This window comes from Parasteatoda tepidariorum, chromosome 6 (assembly GCF_982258835.1).
Source record: "Parasteatoda tepidariorum strain Cologne lab strain chromosome 6, Ptep-v5.0, whole genome shotgun sequence".
Lineage (NCBI taxonomy): Eukaryota > Metazoa > Arthropoda > Arachnida > Araneae > Theridiidae > Parasteatoda > Parasteatoda tepidariorum.
Genome location: NC_141760.1, coordinates 12,039,770 through 12,066,671, shown reverse-complemented (window position 1 = coordinate 12,066,671; position 26,902 = coordinate 12,039,770). Strand labels below are relative to the sequence as shown.

At 31.0% G+C, this 26,902-nt stretch overlaps 3 protein-coding genes across 4 annotated transcripts in view; all 3 read left to right on the top strand.

Moving 5' to 3' along the window:
* LOC107442687 (uncharacterized) overlaps positions 1 to 1,240 on the top strand; it is a 37,179-nt gene extending 35,939 nt beyond the window's left edge. For both annotated transcript variants that reach the window (XM_043053255.3, XM_087165410.1), the window contains exon 24: positions 934 to 1,240. In XM_043053255.3, the coding sequence (XP_042909189.2) occupies positions 934 to 1,034 (101 nt within the window). In that variant the 3' untranslated portion in view covers positions 1,035 to 1,240. The remainder of the gene's footprint in view (positions 1 to 933) is intronic.
* A 1,919-nt stretch (positions 1,241 to 3,159) lies between these two features.
* The window catches only part of LOC122271019 (uncharacterized), a 60,277-nt gene continuing 36,534 nt past the window's right edge, over positions 3,160 to 26,902 (top strand). Inside the window, exons 1-7 of the mRNA XM_087165411.1 lie at positions 3,160 to 3,260; positions 12,579 to 12,686; positions 14,338 to 14,414; positions 16,896 to 17,025; positions 18,333 to 18,505; positions 20,459 to 20,561; positions 25,198 to 25,358. Of these exons, the coding sequence (XP_087021537.1) occupies positions 12,602 to 12,686; positions 14,338 to 14,414; positions 16,896 to 17,025; positions 18,333 to 18,505; positions 20,459 to 20,561; positions 25,198 to 25,358 (729 nt within the window). The 5' untranslated portion in view covers positions 3,160 to 3,260; positions 12,579 to 12,601. The remainder of the gene's footprint in view (positions 3,261 to 12,578; positions 12,687 to 14,337; positions 14,415 to 16,895; positions 17,026 to 18,332; positions 18,506 to 20,458; positions 20,562 to 25,197; positions 25,359 to 26,902) is intronic.
* On the top strand, positions 10,197 to 10,991 carry LOC147807549 (uncharacterized). The gene is made up of 2 exons (XM_087166682.1): positions 10,197 to 10,428; positions 10,657 to 10,991. The coding sequence occupies exons 1-2, from the start codon at positions 10,197 to 10,199 to the stop codon at positions 10,989 to 10,991; spliced, it is 567 nt and encodes a 188-aa protein (XP_087022808.1).

Sequence of the window (26,902 nt, the reverse complement as noted above, 5' to 3'; positions counted from 1 at the left end):
CAATCTTAATGACTCTAAAGGGTGACCTCAAATATGCTAATTAATAAGCATTGAGGATATTTTAAGCTACGAAATCAGACACAAAAACGTACTTTCTCTGAATAAATATACCTTATTTTACGGATTTTTGACCCCCAAAATATAGGGGATAGCCGCAATCTGGGAAATAGGGTCCCCATAGTTTGGTCAGGAGAGCTCTCTAAAACTACCCATACACCTAACTCTCTAAAGTTACCCATAAGGTTAATTTTACTTTTTGAGTATTTCGTTATATCTCGAGAGTTTTTAATGTAGTTAAGCATCTGACTTTTTTGAAATTCAATTTCTTAGGAACTATTCACCCAATTTTGCTCAAATTTTGTATTTTGCCATGTAAAATTATATTCCTCAAAAATAATGCAAAAAACATACCTTACAATTAAAATTTTTTTTTCGTCCATTATTACATAAAATAATAAAAAATATTATATATTTAATAAAGGTCATTTTTTGCATGGAATTATCTTAAAGGAATTTTATACATAATTGTGTGCAAAAATTTTTCGATTCACTTAAAACTTTCTCGAGACATAGCGTTAATTTTACTTTTTGAGTACTTCGCTAAGGTGTCCAAACTTTGGAGCCCTCTTCTGACCAAACTATTGGGAACATATTTTCTAGATTGCGGCTATCCCCTATATTTTGGTAGTCAGAAATCTGAAACCGTCGAAAAAAAAAGCATGTTTATTTAGAGAAAGTAAATTTTTGTGTCTGCTCTTGTAACTGAAAATATCGTTTCTCCTTATTAATTAGCATATTTGAAGTCACTCCCTTGAGTCATTAAGATTGAGCCCTGTAACGTGATGGATTGATCATTAGATCAAAAGTTATTCAGGATGGTCCGTTTTTTATTTTGCGCACACTACTTATACTCATATTTCCTAACATTTTTAGGTTATGCTGGCGGGATAGGTTTCCTGTGTTTCGTCGTTGGTCTAGCGATAGGTGCTCTGGTTCTTTTTGGTATAGCCTATATGAGAGTCAATAGGCACTGAACTGTAATGATTTGAAGAAGAACGAGAGCTCGAATAGTTCGATGCCTCGAATATTTCAGTCAAAGACTCTTCAGCTGTACATAAACTGTAAACTAGTAGTTTATTTTTGTTCCATCCTACTTTTGTATTGTCACTTTTGAAAGATTTGTGTAACTTGTAAAAGTTTATAGTTGTGTAACTAATAAAATACGTTGTTTATATTATTCCTACTAACACGTTTACATTTTTATATTAAGATAACTGTCATATTTCTAAAAGGTTTTGTCTCTTTTTTTTAAAAGTAGTATATCAAATTAAAAGCAAACTCCAATTTGACATGTTACTTAAGAAGAATTAAATGATTCAAAATATCAGAAAGGAATGTGACCGAGTCTTTATAGATTTGCAGAAAGGCGCTTTTTGGATACTTAAGTTTGGGAATCGTAGTGTAAAGACTTCGCAATTTTGAGATTCTGCCTTAGCCATCGCTACACGTACACGTTATATTCAGATTTGTTTCAGATAATGCTCCTTTCCTAGTTTATACAATAAAGTTGGCTCAAGACACAGTAAGATATGTGAACTTTTCAATTTTCTGTAACTTCCTTAAATTGACCACTATGTTTTTTTTCTAAGCAAACTATTATTTTCAAACCTTTTGGTTTCTACAAAAGTTGAATCAAATATATAGGGGAGAGTGGGGTCAATTGTAACAGGGTACGATTGTAACAGAGCAAAAATTTCGAGTGTCGGGTTCTAGATTTGGTTCCTAGGTGGTGCACAAGGTGTATTTAACAAAACTACATGTACACCCCTGATGGCAACTATTTTTATGTACTTTTGAAAGAGTTACATCACAAAAGATATTTTCAAGCTACGCAAGTACTTTTTTTTGGTATTAGAATATTTTATTGTAACAAAGTAATTTTGTTTAAACAAATAAAAATTAGTAACTGAATATGTAAGTGGACACCTTAATTAACATTTCAATAAAAAAAAGATTAGTTTTGCTAATTAACTAGCATTGTTTTTAACAAATGAAGCTGAAATGGCGTCTTGGGGACAATTGTAACAATAAGTAAAGGGACGATTGTAACAGCTGAAAATAAATAATCTTATGTTTACAAACCATTACTTAACTCTTTAAGAACCACCAATAGTTTCCTATATCATTTATATTATGTTGCATGTGCATTATTTTATTTGTCACCTTTCACAGCATAAATTAAAATTTTTAACCCCTTAAAGTTAAAAGTTTAACCCTTTAGGTCTCTGCTCATTATTATTTTTACTCCTAAAATATCACTACTATTTTGATCAATAAAAATTATATCACAACTATGATAATATGTATAATTAACTATGTTTTAGTTGAATTTATGAACTGTTACAATTGACCCCACCCCGTAAGTGGGGACAATTGTAACAAGTGCACGACTGTCAAAAATTGTTAACAACTAATATAATAATATTTAAAATCAGGTATTTAATTTTTTTTCTAGTAGAGGATAGTCTACTTTACTCGTCTGTCAATTAATACTAATAATATATTGGATTTTTTGTTAGTTAAAAATAGTTAAGTAAAAAATGTTACAATTGACACCACTCTCCCCTACTGTATAATATCCCCCGAATACTTGTTATTACTTTCTATAAATTACTTCATCACCGGCATTGAATGACCAATCCATATTGTAAATATAAAATAAAGATTGGTTATTAAATGCCGGACCAGGAGCAAGCAGGAGAACTATCTCATTTTCATCTCCAATGCTTGATTTTTGTCCGGCAGTCAGCAGCTGATTCTTTTAGCGGATTTGTAATAAGGACTTACTTATCACTGCCTCAAATAGACCAAGCATTGGAATTATCTCAGTTGCATTTTCCTTTTTATTTATAAATTTGTAAAATTAAAAGTTTTAATATTCTTTTATTATATATGGAAGATAATGAGTTTGATTAGGGTAAGATAAGTTCATTGTCTGATGGAATCCTCAATACAGGTTCAATCTCTCTCCTGTGCATAGAGGAAAACGAATATCTAATTTTATCGATTAAAAATATTTCTTTTATGCATCTTATCTCTTTCATTATTTGATAGATAAACGAAAACAAAAGGTACAAAGTGGAAGATAATACAAGGGAGTAAGTATTGTTTTTTTTTAAAAAACTCGGGAGTGAAATTTCATTCCTCCTGTCAACTTTTGAGAAAGAAAGTACGCTGAGAATATTAAAAAAATACGAAAAGTAAGTATTCTTCTTCGTTCGTTTTTTTTTCTTCTAAGTAACTAAACATTATAAAACTAGTAAAATTTCTATAGCCTTTAGGCGTCAGCTTAGCGTGATATAAAATTTAACTTAGATTAGGGCATCAAATACCAAAAAGTAATTTAAGAAAAGACGATACTGACTTTTTATATTAAAAATAAAATTATTAATTTTATTAATTTGTAACGAAAAAAGAAAGAAATATTTACAGATGCCGGTATCAAGGCAATTTATATTTATTCTGAAATTGTGAGCGTCAGATCAAATTAAACGAGATATATCATAGCAAAAATAGTTTGAGCAACCATTATAGTATAAAAAACAGTTGACTGCTTCTTTTCCAAATGTATGCGTATGAAAATTACTTTAAATCCTTATTAAAGAGATGAAGCTATTTCAATTCTCTATTTTATGCTGTAATAGCAAAAGATTAAAATTGTAATTTAACAATAAATATGAAATAAAAATTGCCTTCGTTGAATGTCCGAAGTAAAAAGTGTTTCATATCAATTTTTGATTTTAGTTATTGATGTAATGTAAAATATTACTCCTGTAATGAAAAGGAAATCCAATTGTACTATAAATAAAATGCATAAAACACATTATGTAGAGAAAAAATTTTTTTACACTATAATATATAGTAAATAGGATGGTATTTTTTCTTACTCAAATATTTTTTCAGTATTACTGTAACATGAAATTATTACTTGAGCCATCAAAATAAGAAAGAAAAATTTCATGTCTGAAGTAATGTGAAATAGAAAGAGTTTTAAACTTTGCTGTATTACAGCGCACAAGAAAAAAACTTTAACTTTTGTAACTTTTCATATAATGATCTGATTTTTACATTTTAGGACTCAATCTTAATGACTCGAGGGGGGACCTCAAATATGCTAATTAATAAGATCAGACGATATTTCAACTTACAAAATCAGACACAAAAGCGTACTTTCTCTGAATAAACATACCTTCTGTTTACGGATTTCTGATTCCAAAAATATATGGGGTAGCAGCAATCTTTGAAATAGGGTCCCAATAGTTTGGTCAGTAGAGCGATCCAAAGTCTGGACCCCTTATAATTATTTTACTTTTTGCGTACTTCGCCATACCTCTAAAATTATTTAAGCGAAATGAAATTTTTTTTACACACAAATGTAAGGTATGTAATTCTAGGCATCATTTAAAAAAATGTAATTTTATGTTTCAAAATATAAAATTCTATGTTACTAAGAATTTTATGTTCCTGAGAAATTTAATTTCAAGTATCTGACTTCTTTTAAATTCAATTTTTCTATAACTATTCGACCTATTTCGCACAAATTTTTCAATTCGCTTAAGAGTTGTGATATAGCGAAATACGTAAAAAGTTAAATTAACATTGAGGGGTCCAAACTTTGAATCGCTCTCCTAACCAAACTTTTGGGAACATCTTATCATATTTTAGGTCACCCCCTCGAGCCATTAAGAGTGAAAATCCAATCATTAGATTAAAAGTTATTCTGGGTGGTCTATTTTTTTTTCTTTAATGGCGCACTGCATGTACATACGCACATGTAAATATTATAGTTCTAATATTTTTATGTCATGATTATTTAGTTATTTGCTAATTTACTTGTCCTCTATTTTAATTGGCAAAATAAAGACGAAGGGAACATATGAAACTGGTTTTATTATTTCAAATAAAAAAAAAGGCACCAACAATTCAATCACAACAGTCATCCATTATGCATATAAAGGCAGTGAAAACTTTAGCTGTTTGAATTAAAGTGGAATTTCCTGTTGAAAAAAGGATTCCCGAATTTAAAAGAAAAATCCCCGAATCTAAAATAAAACGAATTGTAAACATGTTGGTCACACTTACGTAATTTAAGAAAGATAAAGAGAGAAATAGTTTAAAAATATTTTGCACATGCTTTGGGACACTAATTTAATCTCAACAGTTGTAACGTTCTTTCGTGATTAAATTTCATAGAAATTTTGTTATCATATCAGTTTCGTTATTAAATTGATATGATAACTTTTTGTATCATAATTTATTAAATTAACTAGTCAGTTTTGCTATTAATATATGAAAATTAAATATACGTCTGCAAAAGCCTGTGTTCAGTGAGAAAAAAAGTATCATCCGAAATAACTTCCGATTTAATGATCAGATCTTAATGGTTTGAAGGAAACATTTAATTAATGATGTATAAATTATCATCTATATATATATATATATATATATATATATATATATATATATATATATATATATATATATATATATATATATATATATATTTCTCTTACACGGCGACAAAAAAAGCCTCATTACACATCCCCGAATGGCAACGTTAGAAACTCGACCAATGATTGCAGCTAAAAATGTCACATGCCAAATCTAGCTGAGATGGCTCAACATATAGCGCTTTTAAAAACGGAAACTGAAATAACCAGAGAGAGCATAAGCTAGGCAGAAGTGAGTAGTCTTTGTCGATAGATCTCTATTTTAGTATTTTGTCGAAAGCGCTTTTTTTCACGAATTTATATATTACGAATTTATTTGACGATTTTTGATTTATATCACGAATTTACTTGTTTTACTAGAATTTATTTGTTTATGCAGGTTTTTCCATTGCAATTCACTTGCTTCAATTTTTAATAGACTTAATTATAACCAAAATTTTAACCTTTTTAAAGAGATATCAGTTTTAGAAATTTTATTTTAAGATTTCACACTATAGCACATTTCTAATTGGAGTATCGAATTACATGTCATTTATTTGAATTCAAATTTATTTTAGTGACTTAGTATTTACTAAAAAGATGTAATTTATTTTTAAAAAAAAAGTTTTTATATGGATTTGAATGATTGTTTTGAATTCTTAGAATTTTGTGCATTTGCAATGTACCTAAGCTAGTAGCGACCGAAGCGAGTTTGGTTTGCGAAGCAAACCATATAAGATTGCGTAGCAATTTTTGGGGGTTGGCAAGCGTTAGTGAGCAGGGGGCGCAGCCCACTAGTTATAATTATTACCACTATAATTACTATCATTATCATTGTAATTAATATCATTAATTTCTTTATAATTATTATCATTATAATTACTATCGCTATAATCATTATAATTATTATTATTATAATTAGTATCGCTATAATCATTATAATTATTATCATTATAATTTATATTAATTAACTAATATTATCATTAATTAAAAATAAATCAATCAAAAGTTTGGGCCTTTTAATATTGATTTCACTTTTTATGTATTTTATGTATTTCTGTAGTATTTTATAAGCAACTAGAAAACATTTTGCGCACAATTATAAAACTCGTTTATCTAAAGATAATTCTATGCCATAATAATTTTTAATAGCAATTTATTATTTTTAATATTTTGTTTAACAATGGTCAAAGAAATTTTTGAATTTTTTCATTATTCCTACTCAATGGAATTCATTAACTCATTTCGGTGGGTAGCTTTTCAGACCGAGGAAATGCAAATACGAATTGGCCAAATCACCGGGCCAAAATCAGAAACATTTTTATTTGTGATTTTGGCCCGATTTTTCATGGAAATTTCAATTCTTTTGAAAATTATACTGCAATTTTTAATGACATTTTCGTAATTTTAACTCTCTCTTTTCATAGTTTACATAATTTTACATTTAGTGCTGCATCTCAAATAATATGAGACATAGAAATTCGAAGCTATGAAGAAATGTAGGAAAATGGACTGGGAGTACGATGAAATAAAATAAAAATTAACATTTGATAATTAATTCAAAAATTATTAATTAACAAATTATTATTGATTAGCAAAATATTTTTATTAACGACTTGATTTTTATTATATATTTTTGAAAAAATATCGCTTTTTAAGAAAAGAAAAAAACAAAACAATGAGGAATGAGACGGAGCAATAGGGGTGGAAAAAAGAGAAAAGGGTGAAGCCTCCTTATAAATTGGAATTTTTTTTATATTTTGGATGAAGTCAGTGATTCCAGAGAAAATTCATTGGGTTTAAATTGTATCTCATAGGAATCAGGAACTAAATCTAAGGGGAATTCAGTAAGCGTAAAGTGGTTTAGATGGTTTTGATTTCATTGAGTAAGCATCAACGTACAATGCGAGGGAAAAAATTAAATAAATTAATAAATAGAGCACCCAAAATAACTTTTCCTCTAACCATCTTATTTCTAGTACTTGATCTTAATGGTTCGAGGGGATGGGGACCTCAAATATGTTAATCAATTGGAGCAGACAATATTTTATTTTACGAAATAACACACAAAAACGTATTTTCTCTTAATTAACACGCCCTTTTTTCAACGAATTTTGATATCTGTCGCTCAAAATATAGTGGGTAGCCAGCATGGGAAATAGGTGCCCAATAGTATGGTCAGGAGAGCGATCTAAAGTTTGGACCCCTTAACGTTAATTTTACTTTAGACATATTTAGCCATATCTCGAGAACTTTTCAAGCGAATCAAAAAACTTCAAAAAGTCAAAAGTTTTGAGATATGCAATTTCAAAATCATCTTAAAGGATGTCATTTTAAATGGCAAAATAACAAAATTTGTGCGAAATAGATCAAATAATTCCTGAGAAAACAAGTTTTAACTATACAACTTTTTTAAAATTTGATTTCTCAGGAACTAGAAGCTGAAATAATCTTTTATTATTATTTATTACTATTCGTCACCTTTCCCGGTTATTTTACGTTTTTAAATGAAGCAAAACTCATTTTTAGTCGCTCATATCTTCAATATAAAGATTAATTGTGTACAGTATAAACAAAACTAATCAAGCATCATTTGCGTCAATAATGATATGCCAAGATCTTACGCTTCTCTTGAACGAATTAGTGCTATTTCTCCACTAGTTTTGTCTTTCAAGGCAAATTTTTTATTTCAATTACTATTAATTTTAAATTATTTAGTTATTTGGAAAAAATTTTCAAAAGCATAACTACAAACAAACTTAACGCGTAGAGAGCTTTAAAAATTATTTTGGTAACGTAGTCTGTCTATGCTATCACGTTCATGTTGATCATTGAGTTTATTTGATATAGAAAACTAGGAGGCTCCGCCCCCTGCTCGCTAACACTCGCCAACCCCCGAGAAATGCAATCCTATGTGGTTCACGCCGTGAACCATGTCTCGCTGCGCTCGCTCGCCAATGAACACAATGTTCTAGCACAAAGACATAGTATATTATCATCAAAGACATAGTATTTTATCATCAAAGACATAGTATTGTACTTATGTAGAAGAATTCCATCAATGTTCTTATTGGCTTTTAAAAAAGTATATTAGCTATTTAGATTGTACATGGTGAAAAAATCAAAACATTAGCTTTAGCAAAATAAATTATCAAATATTGCAGTTACTCACCTAAATTCAACTAAATGTGTATAATAAATTAGTTAATGCTAGAAATTCTGAAAGTTTTAGAAAAAAATTTTATTATTTAAAAATATGAACTTTAAACCCTAACTTAAACTTGTGAGATAATAACCCTCAAAATGTCTTCCATTTTCAAGAACACAAAAATTTTTTTTATCGCCGAATGAAATATTTTTTGGTGATCAGCATTATTGAAATCAATTTCTATATTAATTAATATTTGTGATAAAGTACATAACATTTTAGAACAAAATAAGGATGTTTTACATACAATAAATTAAAATGCATGGCTGTTAGCATTACCCGAGAAATACCACGTGGAGGTCGCCATGCTGCATTTCTAATCGTGGAATTTTTGATTTTGGCAGTTCCCCTTGCCTACTGCCAATAGAAGTTTCAATTAAATTTTTTCCAAAAAACATTTTTTTCTGCAAAGCTCTAAGAAATTAACACTAAGCATTTAGAGTTTCTTTGAAAACACAATTATAGATTTGGCATCTTGGAGCAATTACTGAATGGCTGTCAAATGACTTAACTCTTGACAGGCCAACATAAAGTTGTCCGTGACTAAAAACTTGTTTAGTCAATACTAAACTGATTTTCTCAAAAGTCTGACCTTGTGACTTATTTATAGTCATGGAGAAGGCCAGCCTAATTAATTTCTAATTGAGTTTAAAATAAATATTATCATGTTTTTAGGGCATGAATCTGAATTGAACAACCTGGTAATGCTCACTCTGGTTATTGTTTCCGTTTTTAAAAGCGCTATATGTTGAGCCACCTCATGTGACATATGCCATGTGACATTTTTAGCAGCAATCATTGGTCGATTTTCTAACGTTGCCATTCGGGGAGTTTTAATGAGGCTTTTTTTTGGTGCCGTGTAAGAGAAATATATATATAGATAATTAGGTATTAAAGAACGTACAATAAACTAAAAAAAAAAAGCTAACAATAAGCTATCACAACTCACTGATGCTACATTCAAGTTATTTGAAGAAAAAAAAAGTTTTGTTTAATTGGTATAAAAGTTTCCAGTTTAATTGATATAAATGACGAGTTCTAAGCCAGCAAGAAAATTCCATTTTCCAATTGAAATTTTCGAATTTAAATTTTTGAATGATTTTTAGGATCGAGAATTAAAATTACACCTATATTCACTGTTAAAATTTCAGGACACTAGCATAAACAGTTCTAGAGCTATAGGAATAACACACAAACTAACCCTTCATTTTGTTATTATAGATATATACACTGCCCAAAAAAATTAGGGGAGCACATGGTTTTAGTGAAATTACGCAAATATTTACACCGATAAGTAACAAAAAAGTAATCATTTATAATGTAAGACCGAGCAGGAAAAAGAAGAAGAAAACTTCATATGCAAATAAAAGTTCATGACGTCACAAACCAGAAAAGAAGATAAGAGCAGAAATTGGGATGTAGCAGAGACGTCTGTGTCACTGTCGTAATTCAGAAAGTTAATTTCTCAGTTATTGTTTTTGAGAAAGGGTGACTTGAAAATGTGTCAACAACGTGATTCACCTGAATCCATTGCATGGCGCATCATCGGCAGACTGGAATCCGGGCAAACACAACGCAGCGTGGCGGACGCTGTTGGAGTCAGCAGAAGTGTCGTTGCAAGGCTATGGAATCGATTCCAGGAGACTGGAAATGTGAGTTGTCGGCCAGGGCAAGGTCGGCCACGTGCAACAACTGCAGCTGATGACCGGTATATACAGTTAACAGCTCGTCGTAACAGAACAGACAATGATACTCAGCTGCAAAGACAGTTTCTCGTGGCAACAGGACAAAGAGTTTCCACTTAAACAACACGGAATAGGCTCCATCAGGGAGGTCTCTATGCTCGTAAGCCCATAGTCTGCATTCCATTGACCTCGAGCCACCGTGCGGCTAGCAGAAGATGGGCTGCTGAACATCAAGATTAGGAGCAACGCGATTGGAGCCATGTATTGTTTACAGACGAGTCTCGATTCAGTCTGGAGAGTGACACCCGACGTGTTTTGGTGTGGAGGGAAAGGGGAACTCGAAATAACCCCACTTTCATTCGTGAAAGGTCACACTACAGACGAGCTGGTTGGATGGTGTGGGGTGGAATAAGCATAGGTGGACGTACGGACCTGCATATCATTCGGAACGGTATTTTGACGGCTCGCAGATATGCAGACGAGATATTGAGACCTCATGTCATACCCTACGCAGCAGCCATTAGTGATTCCTTTGTTTTACAAGATGATAATGCGAGACCAAATACAGCTCGTCTTGTGAAGAGCACGCTGGAAGCTGAAACAATATAACGTATGGAATACCCTACACCCTCTTCTGACCTGAATCCAATCGAGCATGTTTGGGACGTGCTCGGGCGACGCATTGCTGCGAGACCAAGCCCTCCATTAACTCTCCGTGACTTGGAGATTGCCCTTCTTTAGGAGTGGAACTGTATTCCCCGAACTCTCATCGATACCATCATCGCATCCATGGGAAACAGGTGAGCAACAGTCTTAGCTGTTCGAGGAGATCACATGTCTTATTAACAGTACTGCATCACTTCCAAACATTACTTTTTTATCTTTTACATGTAAACCAATTGTTGCCTTAAATCAGCTTTTTGTTTTTTTCCCATAGTTTCCATGAATTAAAGATTAATTCCATATGTTTTTACGTCTTTTTTTCTGTATCGTGCATTGATACGTATGCACTATCCATTTCATGCAGCTCTGTGGATGTCTCGCACGACTTTCTTACTTTCTTTGCTTGCTCCCCTAATTTTTTTGAGCAGTGTATTTTGCTGAACCTGTATACTGTCTTTTCTTAAAGTACTAAACAATATACTAAACAAAGTCTAATCTGATAGCATGCTTAACATCGCATCGAAAGAAATGCGTATCATCGCAAACCTTTCTGTATATTATTTGGTTTACAAAATGGCAGTTTCATGATAGGGAAGATCTCTGCCATCGATGGATCTAAAATGATTGTAATTAAATGCGTAACATCGCAAACCTTTCTGTATTTTATTTCCTTTACAACAGCAATTTCATGGCAGGAAGGCGTCCTAACACAGATGGATCTAAAAGCTGATTGTAATTCATGCATTATATTTATTTTGCCGACGCAGTATACAGTTTTTTCTTACATTAAACGCTAATCCAATAGCCGGTGTAAATGTAGAGCATCGCAAACCATCCTGTAAATTACTTTCCCTACAATAATTGTTTAATGGCAGGAAAGCAGCATCATAACATTGAAAGTTGTTGAGCCAAATAAAATATGTGCTAAAAGTAATATAGTATGCTAAAAATAAATATAGAGAAAACAACATTTCTTTTTTTTTTTTAAATTATACGGTTGTGTTTTATTTTATCAGCTTTTTAGAATAATAAAAAAATTGATATTATGTTTCAAAGAGAAGGTACTTTTTTGTGTCTGATTTCGTAACTCAAAACATTGATTAATAAGCATATTTGAGATCATTCTTTTGAATCTTTAAAATTCACTCTTAGTTCGTGAAAATCCGAACATTAGAACAAAAGTTATTTAGTATCATGTCTTTTTTCGACGTATAAAATGCTATAGTAGTTCTTACAAGAGTAGATTCAATAGCAGAAAGCATAATCTGAATAATTATTGGGTGAAGAACATAAAACAGTTTGCACAATGATAAAAATGTTTGCAAAATGATAAAAATGCTGTGCAAAATGATAAAAAAAATAAATTCCTTTACAAACTAATATAGTACACTAAAAATAAATAAAAAACAAAACAAAATTTCAAAATTATACTCATCTGTTCTATTTTATCAACTTTTCAGAATAATAAAAACTAATTTGATTTAAACAGAATGATTTAATTTTCTGCTCTGAATAAATTTTTTAATTTCCTAGAGATCTCTTGAAAGGTCTTAAGGATGAGGAACCTGGCAATCCTCACTCTGCTATTTAGTGCATACTCTTTAGTGCATGGTAACTGTGATTTATCTGGTGCAAAAAGAGGTAAAGTGTCTCAATTTATTCTTTTGATGTAAAAATACAATTATTCTTGCATTATATCTATCTACATTTAAAAGCAAAATACTTACTTAAATTGTTCGTAAATTGAATGAGCACCTTGACAGTCTTACGGAGAATTTTAAGCTTTATGTGATTTTGTGTGGGACAACTATAATAAGAAATCACAACATACATCTATTAAGCATATAGAGGGAATGAAAATCTTAACTACTTGATTGAAAAGAGAATTTCCGTAATAAAGCGGGGAATCTCTCACACTATTTGAAACTCTTTCTTTAATTGAAAAAAGCTCCCTCACACACTTGTGATTTTCACACATTTGTGATAAAGCTGTAATTCAAAACTCTCTATATCATCTTGATGAAAATATTATTTGGGATTTAGAATTTATTTAACGAGTTATTAAACTTTTTTAAAGCTGTTTTTCGAAAACTCATACAAATCAAACTCGTGCATATTCTAAAACTCAACATATGAAATCATGCTTTTTACAAATAATATGCTATGTTTATAACTGTCGTGAGTTTGCAACGGTTACTCACTACTGTTAGGTCAAGTTTAATCTATTTAGAGCCAGCGCTGTTTTTGCTCATTTTGAAATGTCACAAAACGTCAATATGGAGAAAAGCGACAGTTTTATAAAAATAAAAAACGTTTGTGGTCTAATTTTTTAATATTTCAAAAGCTTACTCCAATGCTGCATTACCTGGGCTCATGAAAATTTGCAAAAACTGAGAATAAGGCAGTGATCTTGATAGTTTTCACCTAAGTGAAAAAATGTCGCTAAACTGGCAATTTTTTAAAAAGTTTAATAACTTTTAAAATATTTAAGTTATTCGTAAAATATGAAGTTATTCTTCACTGCAAGATGATCAATATAACTTAAAATAATCGCTTTGCTGCAAGTCTAAGCAATTAAACTGTGATTTTTTTAAAAATATTTTCTTTGGCGCCAGAGCTACAAAAACAATATTAAAAAGTCGAAAATTTGGAAACATTTTTCCACCTACATAAAAATTAAAAAATTCTCAATTTTTTTTCCTTCAAATTTTTGTAAGCCCAGATGATGCTGTATTGGAGTAATTTTTTAACTCATGAAAAAATTAAATCACAAACACTTTTTAATTTTTGTAAAATTGTGTTTCCCATATTTTGACGTATCGCGCCATTTTCAGAAATAGAGTATTAAACTTCGCTTATTAAATTTTTTTAAAAAAACTCTAGAACTTAATAAAAAATATTATTTATAAGAAATTCGTATATATATATGTTTATTCTTAAATTAAATTTTAAGTAAATTAAGTTTATTTCGTAAATTAATTTAGTAAATTAGTTAGTAAATAAAGTAAATTTTTAGTAAATAAGTAAATTAAGTTTTTTAAACCGAATAAGATTATAACAGAATATTAGATTTTAGTTTCAGCAGGTGATCACCTATATCTAGTTTTTTAAGACATAAAAAATGGCATCTCCTTTTAGTTGCATTAAATAAACATGAGCGCTTTTGAAATTCTTACATAAATTTAGAGATCGATTTGTTAATAAAGGTGACATAGCGTATTAGAACATTAAATTTCAGTATCAGAATATGTAACATAATTTCTTAATTCATGTATTTTTTTGATTAATTTAGATGTGGACTTTCCTGATATAGAAAAAGATGGCATAGAATCGTACCAGCTTTCTGTGGAATACACAATTCCAAATGTTGTAAGTACAATATTAATAAATTAATGTTGTTACATTGAAGCCAGCACAAAACGTCAATAAATCAAATATCCGTACCTTCCTCGAGAGAATGTAAGTAATTTCTGCCCATGTTTTTCGTTTGAAAAAAATTAAATCTCTACCTGATCACTCTGGAGCTCAAAATTAAGAGAATGGGATACCTGTAAGTGACGTAGTATGGGTATCTCGATCCTGATTGGTTGTTGAAACGTGGCATTTGATTACGTTAGCAACTGTTCTTTCCATTTTATTTCGAGTTAGCCAAGCCCATCAAGTTTCAAAAGTGACATGTTTTAAATTATTTCACAAAAATTCTTTCTCGAAGATTTTAATTCTATCACTACATATTTACACAGAGACTTAACACAAAGGCAGACATGAAGCCATCTGGAACATAAGCAAACTAATTATGCATCGAAGTTGCGAGGTGCACAAAACAAAAATATATCACGGTTACAATATAATTCATAAAAAAAATTATAAATCTAAGTTGAGTAAAAGAAGTAGGATAGAACGAATTATATTTCCACTAATTCGAGGAGTGATACGGCTCGATATTTAATCAACTTATCGTTAATAAACATCCTAACTTATGTAGAGAAACTAAGCTCAACGTAATTGCGCCATTTTGCTGATAAAGATCAGCTGGTGCTGACGTCATAGGTAACATATGTGGGTGTGGGAGATTTTATTCTTGAAGCGCAAGTACCCAATTTCCTAATTTTTTCTATAACTCCCGAACTACTGTTACTTTATGTAGAAAATAATAGTGTCTGGTAGCAATTGGGTTCTTGCACACCAGGAAGATCTTCCATATCCAAAATATGACCTATGACGTCAGCACCAACTAATCTTTATCAGCAAAATGGCGCAATTACGCTGAGCTTAGTTTCTCTACATAAGTTAGGATGTTTATTAACGATAAGTTGATTAAATACAGAGCCGTATCACTCCTCGAATTAGTGGAAATATAATTCTCTCTCTCGCCTATTTCTTCTTCTTAACATAGATTTATTATTTGTTTATCCATTTTATTGTAACCGTGATACAACTTTGTTTTGTGCACCTGGCAACTTCGATGCATAATTAGTTTGTTTATGTTTCACGTGGCTTCTTACCTGCCTTTGTGTTAAGTTTCTGTGTAAATATATTGTGAAAGAATTGAAATCTTTGAGGAAGAATCTTTATGAAAGAATTCAGAATGCGACACTTTCGATATCTGACGGGCTTAGCTTACACGAAATAGAATGGAAAGAACAGTTGCTACTGTAAACAAATGCCACGTTTCAACAACCAATAGGGATCCATAAATCCATACGACGTCACTTGCCAGGTATTCCATTATATTCGCCCATCATTACTATTTTAGGGTCCAGGATGTTTTGTGTAAGGTATTGTGAATTACGTTACTGCACAATATTTCATGAAATTGAGTTCTAGAGACATAGATCGCTATTTTTTACTGCGAATATAGTAAGTGTTCCAGAAAAACCACTGATCAAATGAACTCTGTGTGGTCGTCATCCATTAAAATGGAACTAGGGCAATCTGCGGCAGTAAAAATTAGAGCAGGAGACTCCAAAATGTTATGTCAATGCTCATACTAGTCATATCGACTTTTATTAAAGACATGGAGAAACGTGTGGTCATCGAATAGGAAATCTGCTCAAGCCATCGAAACTCCATTGCCATAATAATCGAATTTATTTTAGAATATTGGAGAATAGGTAACTTGTCTTCCGTTCATGTTTTTATGTAGGGAAATTCAGGAACCTGGTTTTAAGTTAAACCAATTTTTCTAAGAGTGCATTTTAAAGAACTGTGGTTGCTGAAAATGTTTTAGAAACCGAGCTTGATCCAGGAGTTCTCTTGTCTTCTAGATAAGGCTCTTTTCTGGTTGCCATAAATGAAACATCATCGCTCATTCTAGCTCCCAATTTGGTAATAACTATGAATATACTTAATGAATGAACTTAAAATAAAAGATTCACCTAAATAAAAGATAATGCCACCTACAAAGTAAATAAATAAATAAAAAAAATTTAAAGCAACAGATGATTTAGTATTAACGACTTTATTACCTGCTCCAACGAAATGGAAAAATGGCAAATTCTATTATTTCAGACAATAACATCAGAATTAATTGTAACATCAAGAAATTCATGAGGCGATTACATAAGATCCAACTTCTTTACTTTCTTATACCTTTACGAGATCACCACATACAATACCGTTGCGTTATCTTTTATTGCAGCACGTTCACTATATCTCCTTACAAAAATCTGCCTCAACCATTTAAGTCTGAAGCAGTTCTAAAAATGTCGTCTGCTTTTTCTATCTCGAAGCTCTAAACTAATTTACTGCTTGTGTTAGCCTTTGTTTTTGTTGACTCTTATGATACACACAATGGATAATACACACATACAATGGATAGTGTAATATCTATTTAATTTTAAATTCTAGCAACAAACCAATTACTACACTGAATATTATGATCTTGTTGAGAGACGAGGCAGAATAGATGCCCATCAAGAAGGGAAAAGTTTATCTTATATGTACTGGACACAGACCAATGAAGCATGGGAAATAACGGGTATTACTTACTTTTTATTTATTTGTTATTAGCACTTCGTAACGTTAGAAAAGTCATGCTACTTTTCCCAAACGGGAAAATATATTTGTTTCTCACATTTTTGCTTGTCATAAATTGTAGAGACTTAAAACTTAAATAGATAAATAATAATTGAAGAAATTTGTATTTTTAACATATGTTATCCATTGAAAAAAGCCAAAAGAGTTCTTATTTTTTCAGATAGCTCAGCAAACCCTTGGTTATCCTACTAAGAATTTTACCATATAAATTAGCATAAGCGAAAATTTACATATTGAAGTATAGAAATGATTTCAAAATTTTTTCAATATTATTTAACTGAGTAATAAACAATCACAAAAATCTATTTTTTACCCAACGAATAAATTATTTTAAACGAATTTTACAATTTTGTTCAAAAATTCTTTGTTTATCTCAAATGGTTCAAGAAATATGGTGAATTGAAAATTTTTTGCAAACAATTATAAAATTTGTTTATCCAAAGATGTTTGCATAAAAATTAATTTTGAGAAAACATTTTTTTAATATTTTACTTAGTAATAATCGCAAAAAATTAGAATATTAGGGTACACAATTTTTATATCATTTTAGAAAATGAAACTTTAAATAGCAAAATCGGCTGAATAGCTCCTGTGAAATCAAATTTTGAAAAAGTCTCATTTTTAAAATTCAAATTCTCAGAAATTATTCAATCAAACTTGCTCAGAATTTGCATTTTGCAATGTAAAATTTTAATTACGTAAAATGACAAATGTAAAAAATTATATTGTGACTTTTTTCAAACTATTATTAAATAAAATAATTAAAAGAATTATTTATTAACAGTTACTTTTTGCGTAGAATTATCTTTGGATAAATGAATTTTATAATTGTGAGCAAAAATTTTTCAATTTGCTTAAAAAGTTATCGAGCTAAGGCGAAATACGCAAAAAAGTAAAATTAACATTAAGGAAGTTCAAACTTTGGAGCGCTCTCCTGACTAAACTACCAAGACAATATTCCCCAGATTCAGACCTTTATTTTGAGTATCAGAAATCTAAATCTGTCGAAAGAAATGAAAGTTTTTTGAAGAAAAAAAAGTAGGTTTTGTTATTAATTTTGCAACTTAAAATATCGTCTCCACAAATTAACGAGCACATTAAAGTTAAAATCCCAGTACCATTAAGAATAAACCTTAATACGTGATAATCCTAAAACGAGATCAAAGGTTATGTAGATGCTTCGTTTTTTATTCAGTGCACTGTGCAATTTAATAAAAATTATGTTTTAATATAACTTATTATTACCAGAACAAACATGCACATTTAAGAACGCCACAGATACACCCGATATGGAGAGTCAAGACATGATCGATTGGCGGTACAGTGTTGAAGGTGACGATGAAAAAAGAACATTCGGACCTTCCGCCATGTTCAAGATTGCAAGAGATGTTTGGAACAGTACATCGAGGAATTATAAAATGGTACGTTATTTTCACTTTAATTAATTGCAAAAGAACCATGGCAAATCGATGTTCTGCAAACTGCTAACCGGTTAAACTGGTATATTTACAAAAAAAAACTTTATAGCATTTAAATGCAATAATATAATCGAACTATTGATATGACTCATCTGTAACAATATTATTATTCTAATTATTTAAAAAAAACATTAAAAATAGATGCCTTTTGAAATCAAATATGTATCAAAGAGATAATTATAAGATTGCAAATCAATTAAAATAATTGTAAGTCAAATTTTGTTTAGTACAATTAATTTAAAGGGCTAAAGCTAGGTCTATTCGAAAGAAAAGTTTTGCAATAACTATTAGAAAACATAAAATCTAGATTTCATGTGAATGTCACGCTTTATACAAATTTTTGTCGAAATTTTCATTCAAACAGGGTTAGAAAAAACTGTTTTAACGAAATTTAATGATTTGGCGATCTTGTCCAGCTCATTAATTATTTTTCTAGAAGAATACGAGGAAGTCCTAAAGTAATTTTCGTGAAAAAAATGACAAAATTATGCAGTGATGAACCCCAACTTCCACTACAATGGACCCATTAGCACTGGATACTTTCTAATCAAAATGCCCTAACTAATTGAAAAAAAAAATTTTTTTCAGTTTATTTGGGTTTTTTAAATTTTTTTTTTTATGCTATTTTATATGTTTTCTCTTTTTTCTATTTGTCTTGTAACCTTAACCATTAACCGATAAATGCCCCCTCAGGGTGGCATAGGCTTGGGATTAAATGGTGGTGTATGTGTGTGTCCAGTTCATTATGTTACGTTAATATAGTTAATATTGAACCTTGAACCGATTTGAATGTAATTTTAGACAATAATTATTAAAAAATATAAAATTAAGATTATTCAGATAAATAAAACTACTTGCTCAAAGGCACATGAAGAAACAGTTCATAATACTGAAGCTCCCCTAGCGACAAATGACGACATTTCCATGCACGGGTTTTCAATGCAATTCTTAAGCTGGGTCTCCACCGATCGCAACGGCAACGTAGATCAAAATCTGTTGATGTGTTGCTTCCCATATGTTGCCAAGGTCTTTCATATCGGTAATTGGCAACGACTCTGCTTCTTGTCTCGCGCATGCTCAGAAGACTTATCACGTGATACGGTAAGCGTCATCTCTTCTGGTTTCACTTTTGTTTGAAAGCGCTAAAGTTCTATTTATTAAAATATAAAGAGCAGATCTGAAAAAAAATTTGTCAGCCAGACGTTCTTATTTAACTCATATTTTAAACAGATTTTTTTATTATTAAACTCAATATTTACTTGAATGAAAGACCTTGTTTTTACTATATTATTAAAGTTTTCAGATAATACGAACTTTCTATTTCATTGTGATTTTTTTTTTATAGGGTAAAGAAGTTTTTATAAATCAGTTAGGTAAAAATTTTAAATACTAGGAATAGAATGTAAGATGTATGAACCTTTTTAATAATTCCATAATGGTTACAAGTCATTACATAATTTAATATCTTTTCTAAATATGATTCCATTAAGATAAATGTAATAATTATTATTTTGAATGGAGAATTTACTTTATCTTTGATTTTTAATTATATAAATTTGAAATTTAGCTTATTGTCTTTCACAATAGTTGTACAGATGAAATTAGTTCTTATCATATACCATTTAATTAATGCCTTCAAGACAGTTCTTTCCACATTCTCTGCAGTGATCAGTAGTTTTTCTTTCTTTTAACATAATAGAATGAGATGCAGATTACATTTTCCAACCATTTTTTGGATTATCTGCTTATGCTGTTTCCTATCTCCGATAGAAGTTAGTTGTAACATTTACTAGATACCTTGCATTGCATTGAACTGAAAAATTGCATCGCTTATTTTTTAAATAGTGAATTAGCTAAATAGCAGTCCTTAAAGAATATTTTGTTCCTTTATTGCAGGCATACATGGGTAAAACTGATTTCACTATTAGAGGTCTCAAAGCCCAGTATTGGAGGAGGTGCAGTGGAAATGACAATTCTTACGTTGATTATTATTTCACGAGTGAGTATTTCATGAAAACGGATATCTAGTTTTAAATTATTATTTTGCCCTTATTTAACAGTTTATATATTCAAAACTATCATTTTAAAAGCTCTATAAGCTGAAAAGCATATAAACGACGTGCATTACATTACAGAGGGAAGATGTAGAAAATGTTTTTCATGTAGATGAATCGAAAATGCTTTTAAACTTAATATGGAAAGATTTTAATAACAGAAGGTGCTTAAAAATCAATTGCAGTCGAAGCCAGATTTGACTAAAAATATCGAAAACTAACCAGAAAATTATTGAAAATGGCTTACACTGTATTATTTTTATTAACAATAAAAGGAAGAAAAAGTCTTAGTTTTTTGTAACTGAACTTTGTACTCTTTCTTCGGTTTTAATAAGGCACAGCGGGCCAGCATCCAATTTCGTGGCCAAAATTAGTATTTCGATAAAATTTGTTTCAAAATTTGGAGGTTTTTATTTTGATGTTTTTATTTAGGGGTTTTTATGTGCAGGTAAATTGAATTTATAGTTAAAGTTTTGAAATACACTAAAAATACCCAAAAAAAAACAAAATGGCAGTTGAAATATGGTGAGCAAAACTAAAAAAAGTAATATAGTACGTTTAAATAATTAAATATAGCAATGAAAATATAATAATTTTTGTAATTTTATATTAAAAATGAGAAGCAAATATATTTCCGAAGTAATATTACAAAATAACGCGAAAACATGAAAAAAAAACATAATTTTTGTTTTTCGGTACATTTAGTCCACTTTTGCAATACGGGCAAGATGGGGCAGGCTTTTTCGAAGAAACATCAAAGAAGACAACAAAAAAAAGTTTAGCTAATTACCTCGCGGAACTTTTTGGAACTAAGTTTCGAAAGTGATTCAAACATTGTAAAATGTCAAATGATAAGATATAAACTATAAGTTTGTCAAGAGTATTAACTAATCCTACACATTGAAAAATTGTACTATAATTTCAGACTAATTACTCTGATAAAAATGAAACAGTGAGGTGAAATTCCTATATATACTTCTGAAATAAAAATTTGAAAGTTACATTTAAAAAAAGAATTTTAGCATATTTTTCATTACATTGTACTCTCGTCGGTCCAAAAAGTAAATTATAATATTTGGAATGATTATGAATACTTAATTTGGGCTATATTAAAACGACCTACACATATTTCAGATGAAAATTTAGTTTTTGACTTTTGGCCAAAGATCATGGCCCATAGTGTAATGTCGCAAAATAAATTAAAAGTTAATAATTTCTTTGCAAATTTTTGGGTCTTTGGATGCGGATAATGAGCATTGCTCAATTATGTCTCATAATTTTAGTACTCAGCATTTTGTTAACGTTTGGACAGATAAAAGTACTCAGATATTTGAGCCGTAGAAGGTTGAATCTACCCAATGGTTTTCATAGCAATATCTTTTGTTAATCATTAAATTGGGTCATGCATGAATTATTCTCACTCGTGGCCACGCTATAGCTCCATCATATATTTTGATTGCATAACAAGATAGATATGAAGAACGCCATATTGTAAATGTTACCACGGAGTGTACAGTGCGCAAAAAAAAATGAACTACCCTGAATAATTTTTGATCTAATGATCGGATTTTCACTTTCTAGTACTCAATCGAAATGGCTCAAGAGGATGATCTCAAATATGCTAATGAATAGCTGCAGATGATAAGTTGCGAAGTCAAGCACAAAAACGTATTTTATCTGAATAAACATTGCTTTGTTTTTTGATGGACTCAGATTTTTGACTCCCAAAATTTAGGGGGAAGCCGCAATCTGGGAAACATGATTCCAATAGGTTAGTCAGGAGGGCGCTCCAAAGTTTGGTCCCCATAATATTAATTTTACTCTTTGCGTTTTTTGCTCTATCTCGAGAACATTTTAAGCGGATTTAAAAAGTTTTGCACAGATTTATAAAATTCGTTTATCCGAAGATAATTCCGTGTAAAAAATAACTTTTAGTAAATATTTATTATTTTTTATTATTTTATTTAATAATGGTTGAAAAAATATCAAATATTGTAAGGCATATAAATTTTTATGTTTTAAAGAACAGAATTTTACAAGGCAAAATACAAAATTGAAGCAAAATCGGTCGACTAGTTCCTTAGAAAACGAGTTTTAAATATTTGACTTTTTGATTTAAATATTTGACTTTTTGAAATTCAGTTTCTCAGAAACTATTCAACCGATTTTGTCTAATATTACATAATTTTCTGTGCAAAATTATATTCTTTAAAACGGGGCAAAAATTAGTGTATCTTACAATTCAAAATTCTTTCGACCATTATTAAATAAAATAATGAATATTTATGTAAAAGTTATATTTCCATAAAATTATCTTTAGATAAACGAATTTTATAATTTTGGGGCAAATTTTTTCAATTTGGTTCAAAAGTTCTCGAGATATAGCGATATACGCAAAAAGTAAAATTGGCATTAAGGGGTCCAAAAGTTGGAACGCTCTCCTGACCAAACAATGGAGATCCTTTTTCCCTGATTCCGGCTACTCCTTATATTTTGGGGGTCAGAAATCTAAATCAGTCGAAAAACAGGCATCTTTTTTCAGAGAAAGTACGTTTTTGTGTCTGATTTCGTAACTTAAAATATCGTTGGCACTTATTCACTAGCATATCTGAAGTTAGCCCCTCAAGCCATTAAGATAGAGTCCTAGAAGGTAAATATCCGATTATTAAATCAAAAGTTATTGAGGATGGTCTGTTTGTTCAGCGCACTGTATAAGTTAGTTAATCTACTGAATATCTAGTTTACGTACATTTATTACCTTAAAGTGCCAAAAATTGCTTCTTAAATTACTTAGATAATCTACAAACTACCTAATAATTTCTCATTAACTACTAAATATTCGCTAAAGTATTCGTGTATTACTATATTATTACTACTAAGTATTCGTGAAAATAAAATCCTGCCTGGAACAACGTCGACATTTCTGTTCGATTAAAGTAACACAATGTTATAAAATTATTAAAAACCATCCTCCACTTCACTGACTCTAGCGATATTTGGATTCTCACAGATAGCCGCAGCTCGATTCAACATCTACAGGACTGGAGTCGAGTAAAAGACCTCGTAAGCATTCAAATAATCAATATGCTCAAAATTCTTGCAAATCGTAGGGAGGTCCACTTTCAGTGGATCCCCTCTCATGTCCACGTCCCTGGAAACGAAGTTGCGGATATCTTGGCTAAAAGAGGCTGCTCTGAGATGGCAACTACCGACTATGACCTCACTTTTCACGAGATTTTTTCAGTGACGAAAAATAGAGACCGGCAGGTCTGGCTCTCCCCTCCTGCCCATCCCTGGTTCTGCAGGAAAAGACCAGGATGAGCATTGGATCTTGAGGCTGACAGACAGGCTCAAACGGCCGCCTCAAGACTTATCAGTGGGCACCTAAAGTGCATGACCTTTGAATGCGGCCGCGAAGTCTTGCGCCAAGTGCCATCTGATGACGGCCTCCCCAGATCATATCCTCGATTGCTTGGGGCTCGCTTTTGCGGATATCCGTGATAGCCCACATCTGGGGCTTGACTTTGCTAGAGTTCACGGTCTTATGGATTTGATCTAGCTGTTGCTAGATCCTGAAGGATTGGACACAACACAACAACAAAAAAATTATTTTTGCTTCCTAAACAATCAAGTGACAACAGCAAACACACTAGTTGACAGAATCAATCATCGATTACTTTAGAAATTATAATACTAAGAATCAAATGGTTTTAAAATATTATTACAATTAACGAAATTAGCATAATATTATTAATTTATTTTTCATGACGAAAACAATTATGAATGAAGCCAGTACATACTGCAACTGAGAGGGCTAATCGGTCAACTGAACAGAAGTTCGAATCTCAGCGTTCATACTACAATATTTCTTCCATTCCTTCAATAACATGAAAAATTTCTAATGTCCTGCTCGCTACAATCGGTGACCCAAGACGATTAGAATACGGAGCTATCATTCACACATAAATGACGCAACACCTACTAATTCCGTTATTAACCGAGAGATCCAAGGTCCGTTTAACTTTTATTTTCATGGTTTATAAACTATGCTAGTTACAGATGGTTACAAAACCGTATAGTTTTGTATTCTCGGATATTAACTGCACCAATTGCAATCGGTTTCAAAACCGTAAAAGTAAAGAAATGTTCCTAACCATAAACTAAACGGTTAATCAGATGCTGCCGGTTATTTTACCGTAATTTCAGAAAGAAAATTCTGACAGTACAGTAACACGCATATTCTTTGTTTGTTTATAAACATATTTTCAACGAACTGAACTAAAAAGATATTTTCTTACTTTTTTGGAGAGAATGAAAATTTCAACAAATGATTTAATACTTTTTATTCTATTAGCTTCAATACAATAATTTTTTAAAAAGCAAATGAATAGTTTCTCCTTAAATCCAAGCTATGTTCGTAACAACAACAGCCGTCTTTTGAGCAGAGTCAAAGTTTTGCGGTATTCCTGCCATGGCTGTTAAAAGATAGAGCCCTTAAAAACGGGGCTAGGTGATAGGCCATGGTCAGGTGCGTGTGTGTAATACTTGATTGCTAACATTTGATGATGAATTTCTTTTCAGCTGACGATGAACAGGATCCTCTCGGAACCGATTTGAAAAGAATACCCCTGAGGGTGTATTTTGGAGGCAAGAAGGACGGAAAGGAAGAAGAAACTTCAATTCAACAATACGAAATCATCACATTGCAACCCTTCATCTCGAGGAACGTCTATCCATTCCAAGTAAGACAATCCCTTGTAGAAATCATGAGATAAACCTTCGCCCATTTTTTCTCTTATACTTAACTTTGGTGATAAGGTGATAAAAAGAAAGACTGGGCAAAGATTCGGCCGAATGAAATCCTCTCACTGCAACCTATTACATCGGGTGTCACTTCAGACTATTTCTTTTTCAAATCACAGGGAATCGTCTGTTGTTGTTGTAGTAGACCATTAAGGCAAAGGGTGCTACTGTTTTAGTTATCCAGTGGCGCCATCTGTGGCCAAGGATTCGACTTCTGCTGAAGAATTGTTTCAAGAACTTTGTGACCCGACAGATTTAACGTGAACCAGTCACCATTTACTACACGAGGTGTCTTTGGCCGGCTGGATTCGAACCCCGTTCTCACGAACGTGAGTCCAGTGCCCAACCAACCAGGCTATCCCGGTCACTAGTATCGTCTCTCTTACTTATATTGTGGCAAGAAATAATTCCGCATTCCTGATGTGATTCTGGGTATAAAAAGAAACTCTGTTTAGTTTTAAAGAACCATTACACTGCAACAATTTAAATAAATTTTAAAGTACCGTTCGAAAACTTAAAAAAAACATACAATAATATGCAAACTTTTTATTGAAAATAATGAGGGGGGTTATAGTGGACATCAAGAATAACTTTACTATTTATTGGCCAATTTTCCTCTGTGAGATATCGTAGGTTGGAAACAAATGTATACGCTTCCAAGTACATTTACGTAATCACATTCTATGAATATTTCGGTAGAAATTTGTAAAAGAAGGTTTAAAAGCAGAAAAAGTGACTTTTTTTTTATTAAAATATTTCGTTTTCAGAATTTCTACAAAAAGTTATAATGTGTTATAAATTATGCGGTTTTTTACCTCTTGATATTAACTTTTTCTCTGTATAATTTAAATTAGTTAGGATTAGGTATTAACAAATATAAGTCTAAGTGTGGCTAGTGTCTACACTTTGCTCTTTAGCAACTTTGTTACTGGACATGTTCTGTTACTTGTTTACATTGCTCCTGTGTTGTTCATTTGGACAATTTCGTCGTCAAATTAAAATTAAAGTTATTAAAAATAATGCAACTTAAAACTGATTTTGTGCTTTTAAATTCAATTGAATGTTGTTTTTTAAATGTAATGTTTTACTTTCAAAGCGTTTTTTTTTAGTGTAGTGAAATGCTCTATTACAAAATAATATTTTAACTCAAATATGTCAATATCCATTCTAAAATAAATCTTAGACTGAAATTCATTTCATTTGGGAGTTACAATAAATGACTATTTAGTAATTTTTCAAAATTGGCCTCACTAGCCCCATAGCTTGTTGTTTTCGTTCATTCTAGCCCCTTGTAGTAAGGCTATTGAGGGCGAAAACTAGCATTTTAAAAACAATTATTATGAAAAAATTAAAAAACTTTGTAATTCCAAATACAAATCAGAATGCAGATAATTTTCCAAACGATTCTTAAAAATTACTGGATGAGTGAAACATATTAAATAATTTTTTTTTGAAAGAAATTTAACAAATTTGAAAAAATTGT

Coding starts and splice junctions, on each gene's coding strand:
- LOC147807549 (XM_087166682.1), top strand. CDS start 10,197: ATGTGTCAACAACGTGATTCACCTGAATCCATTGCATGGCGCATCATC. Junction 10,429..10,656: donor TATACAGTTAACAGCTCGTC/GTAACAGAACAG, acceptor TATTGTTTACAG/ACGAGTCTCGATTCAGTCTG.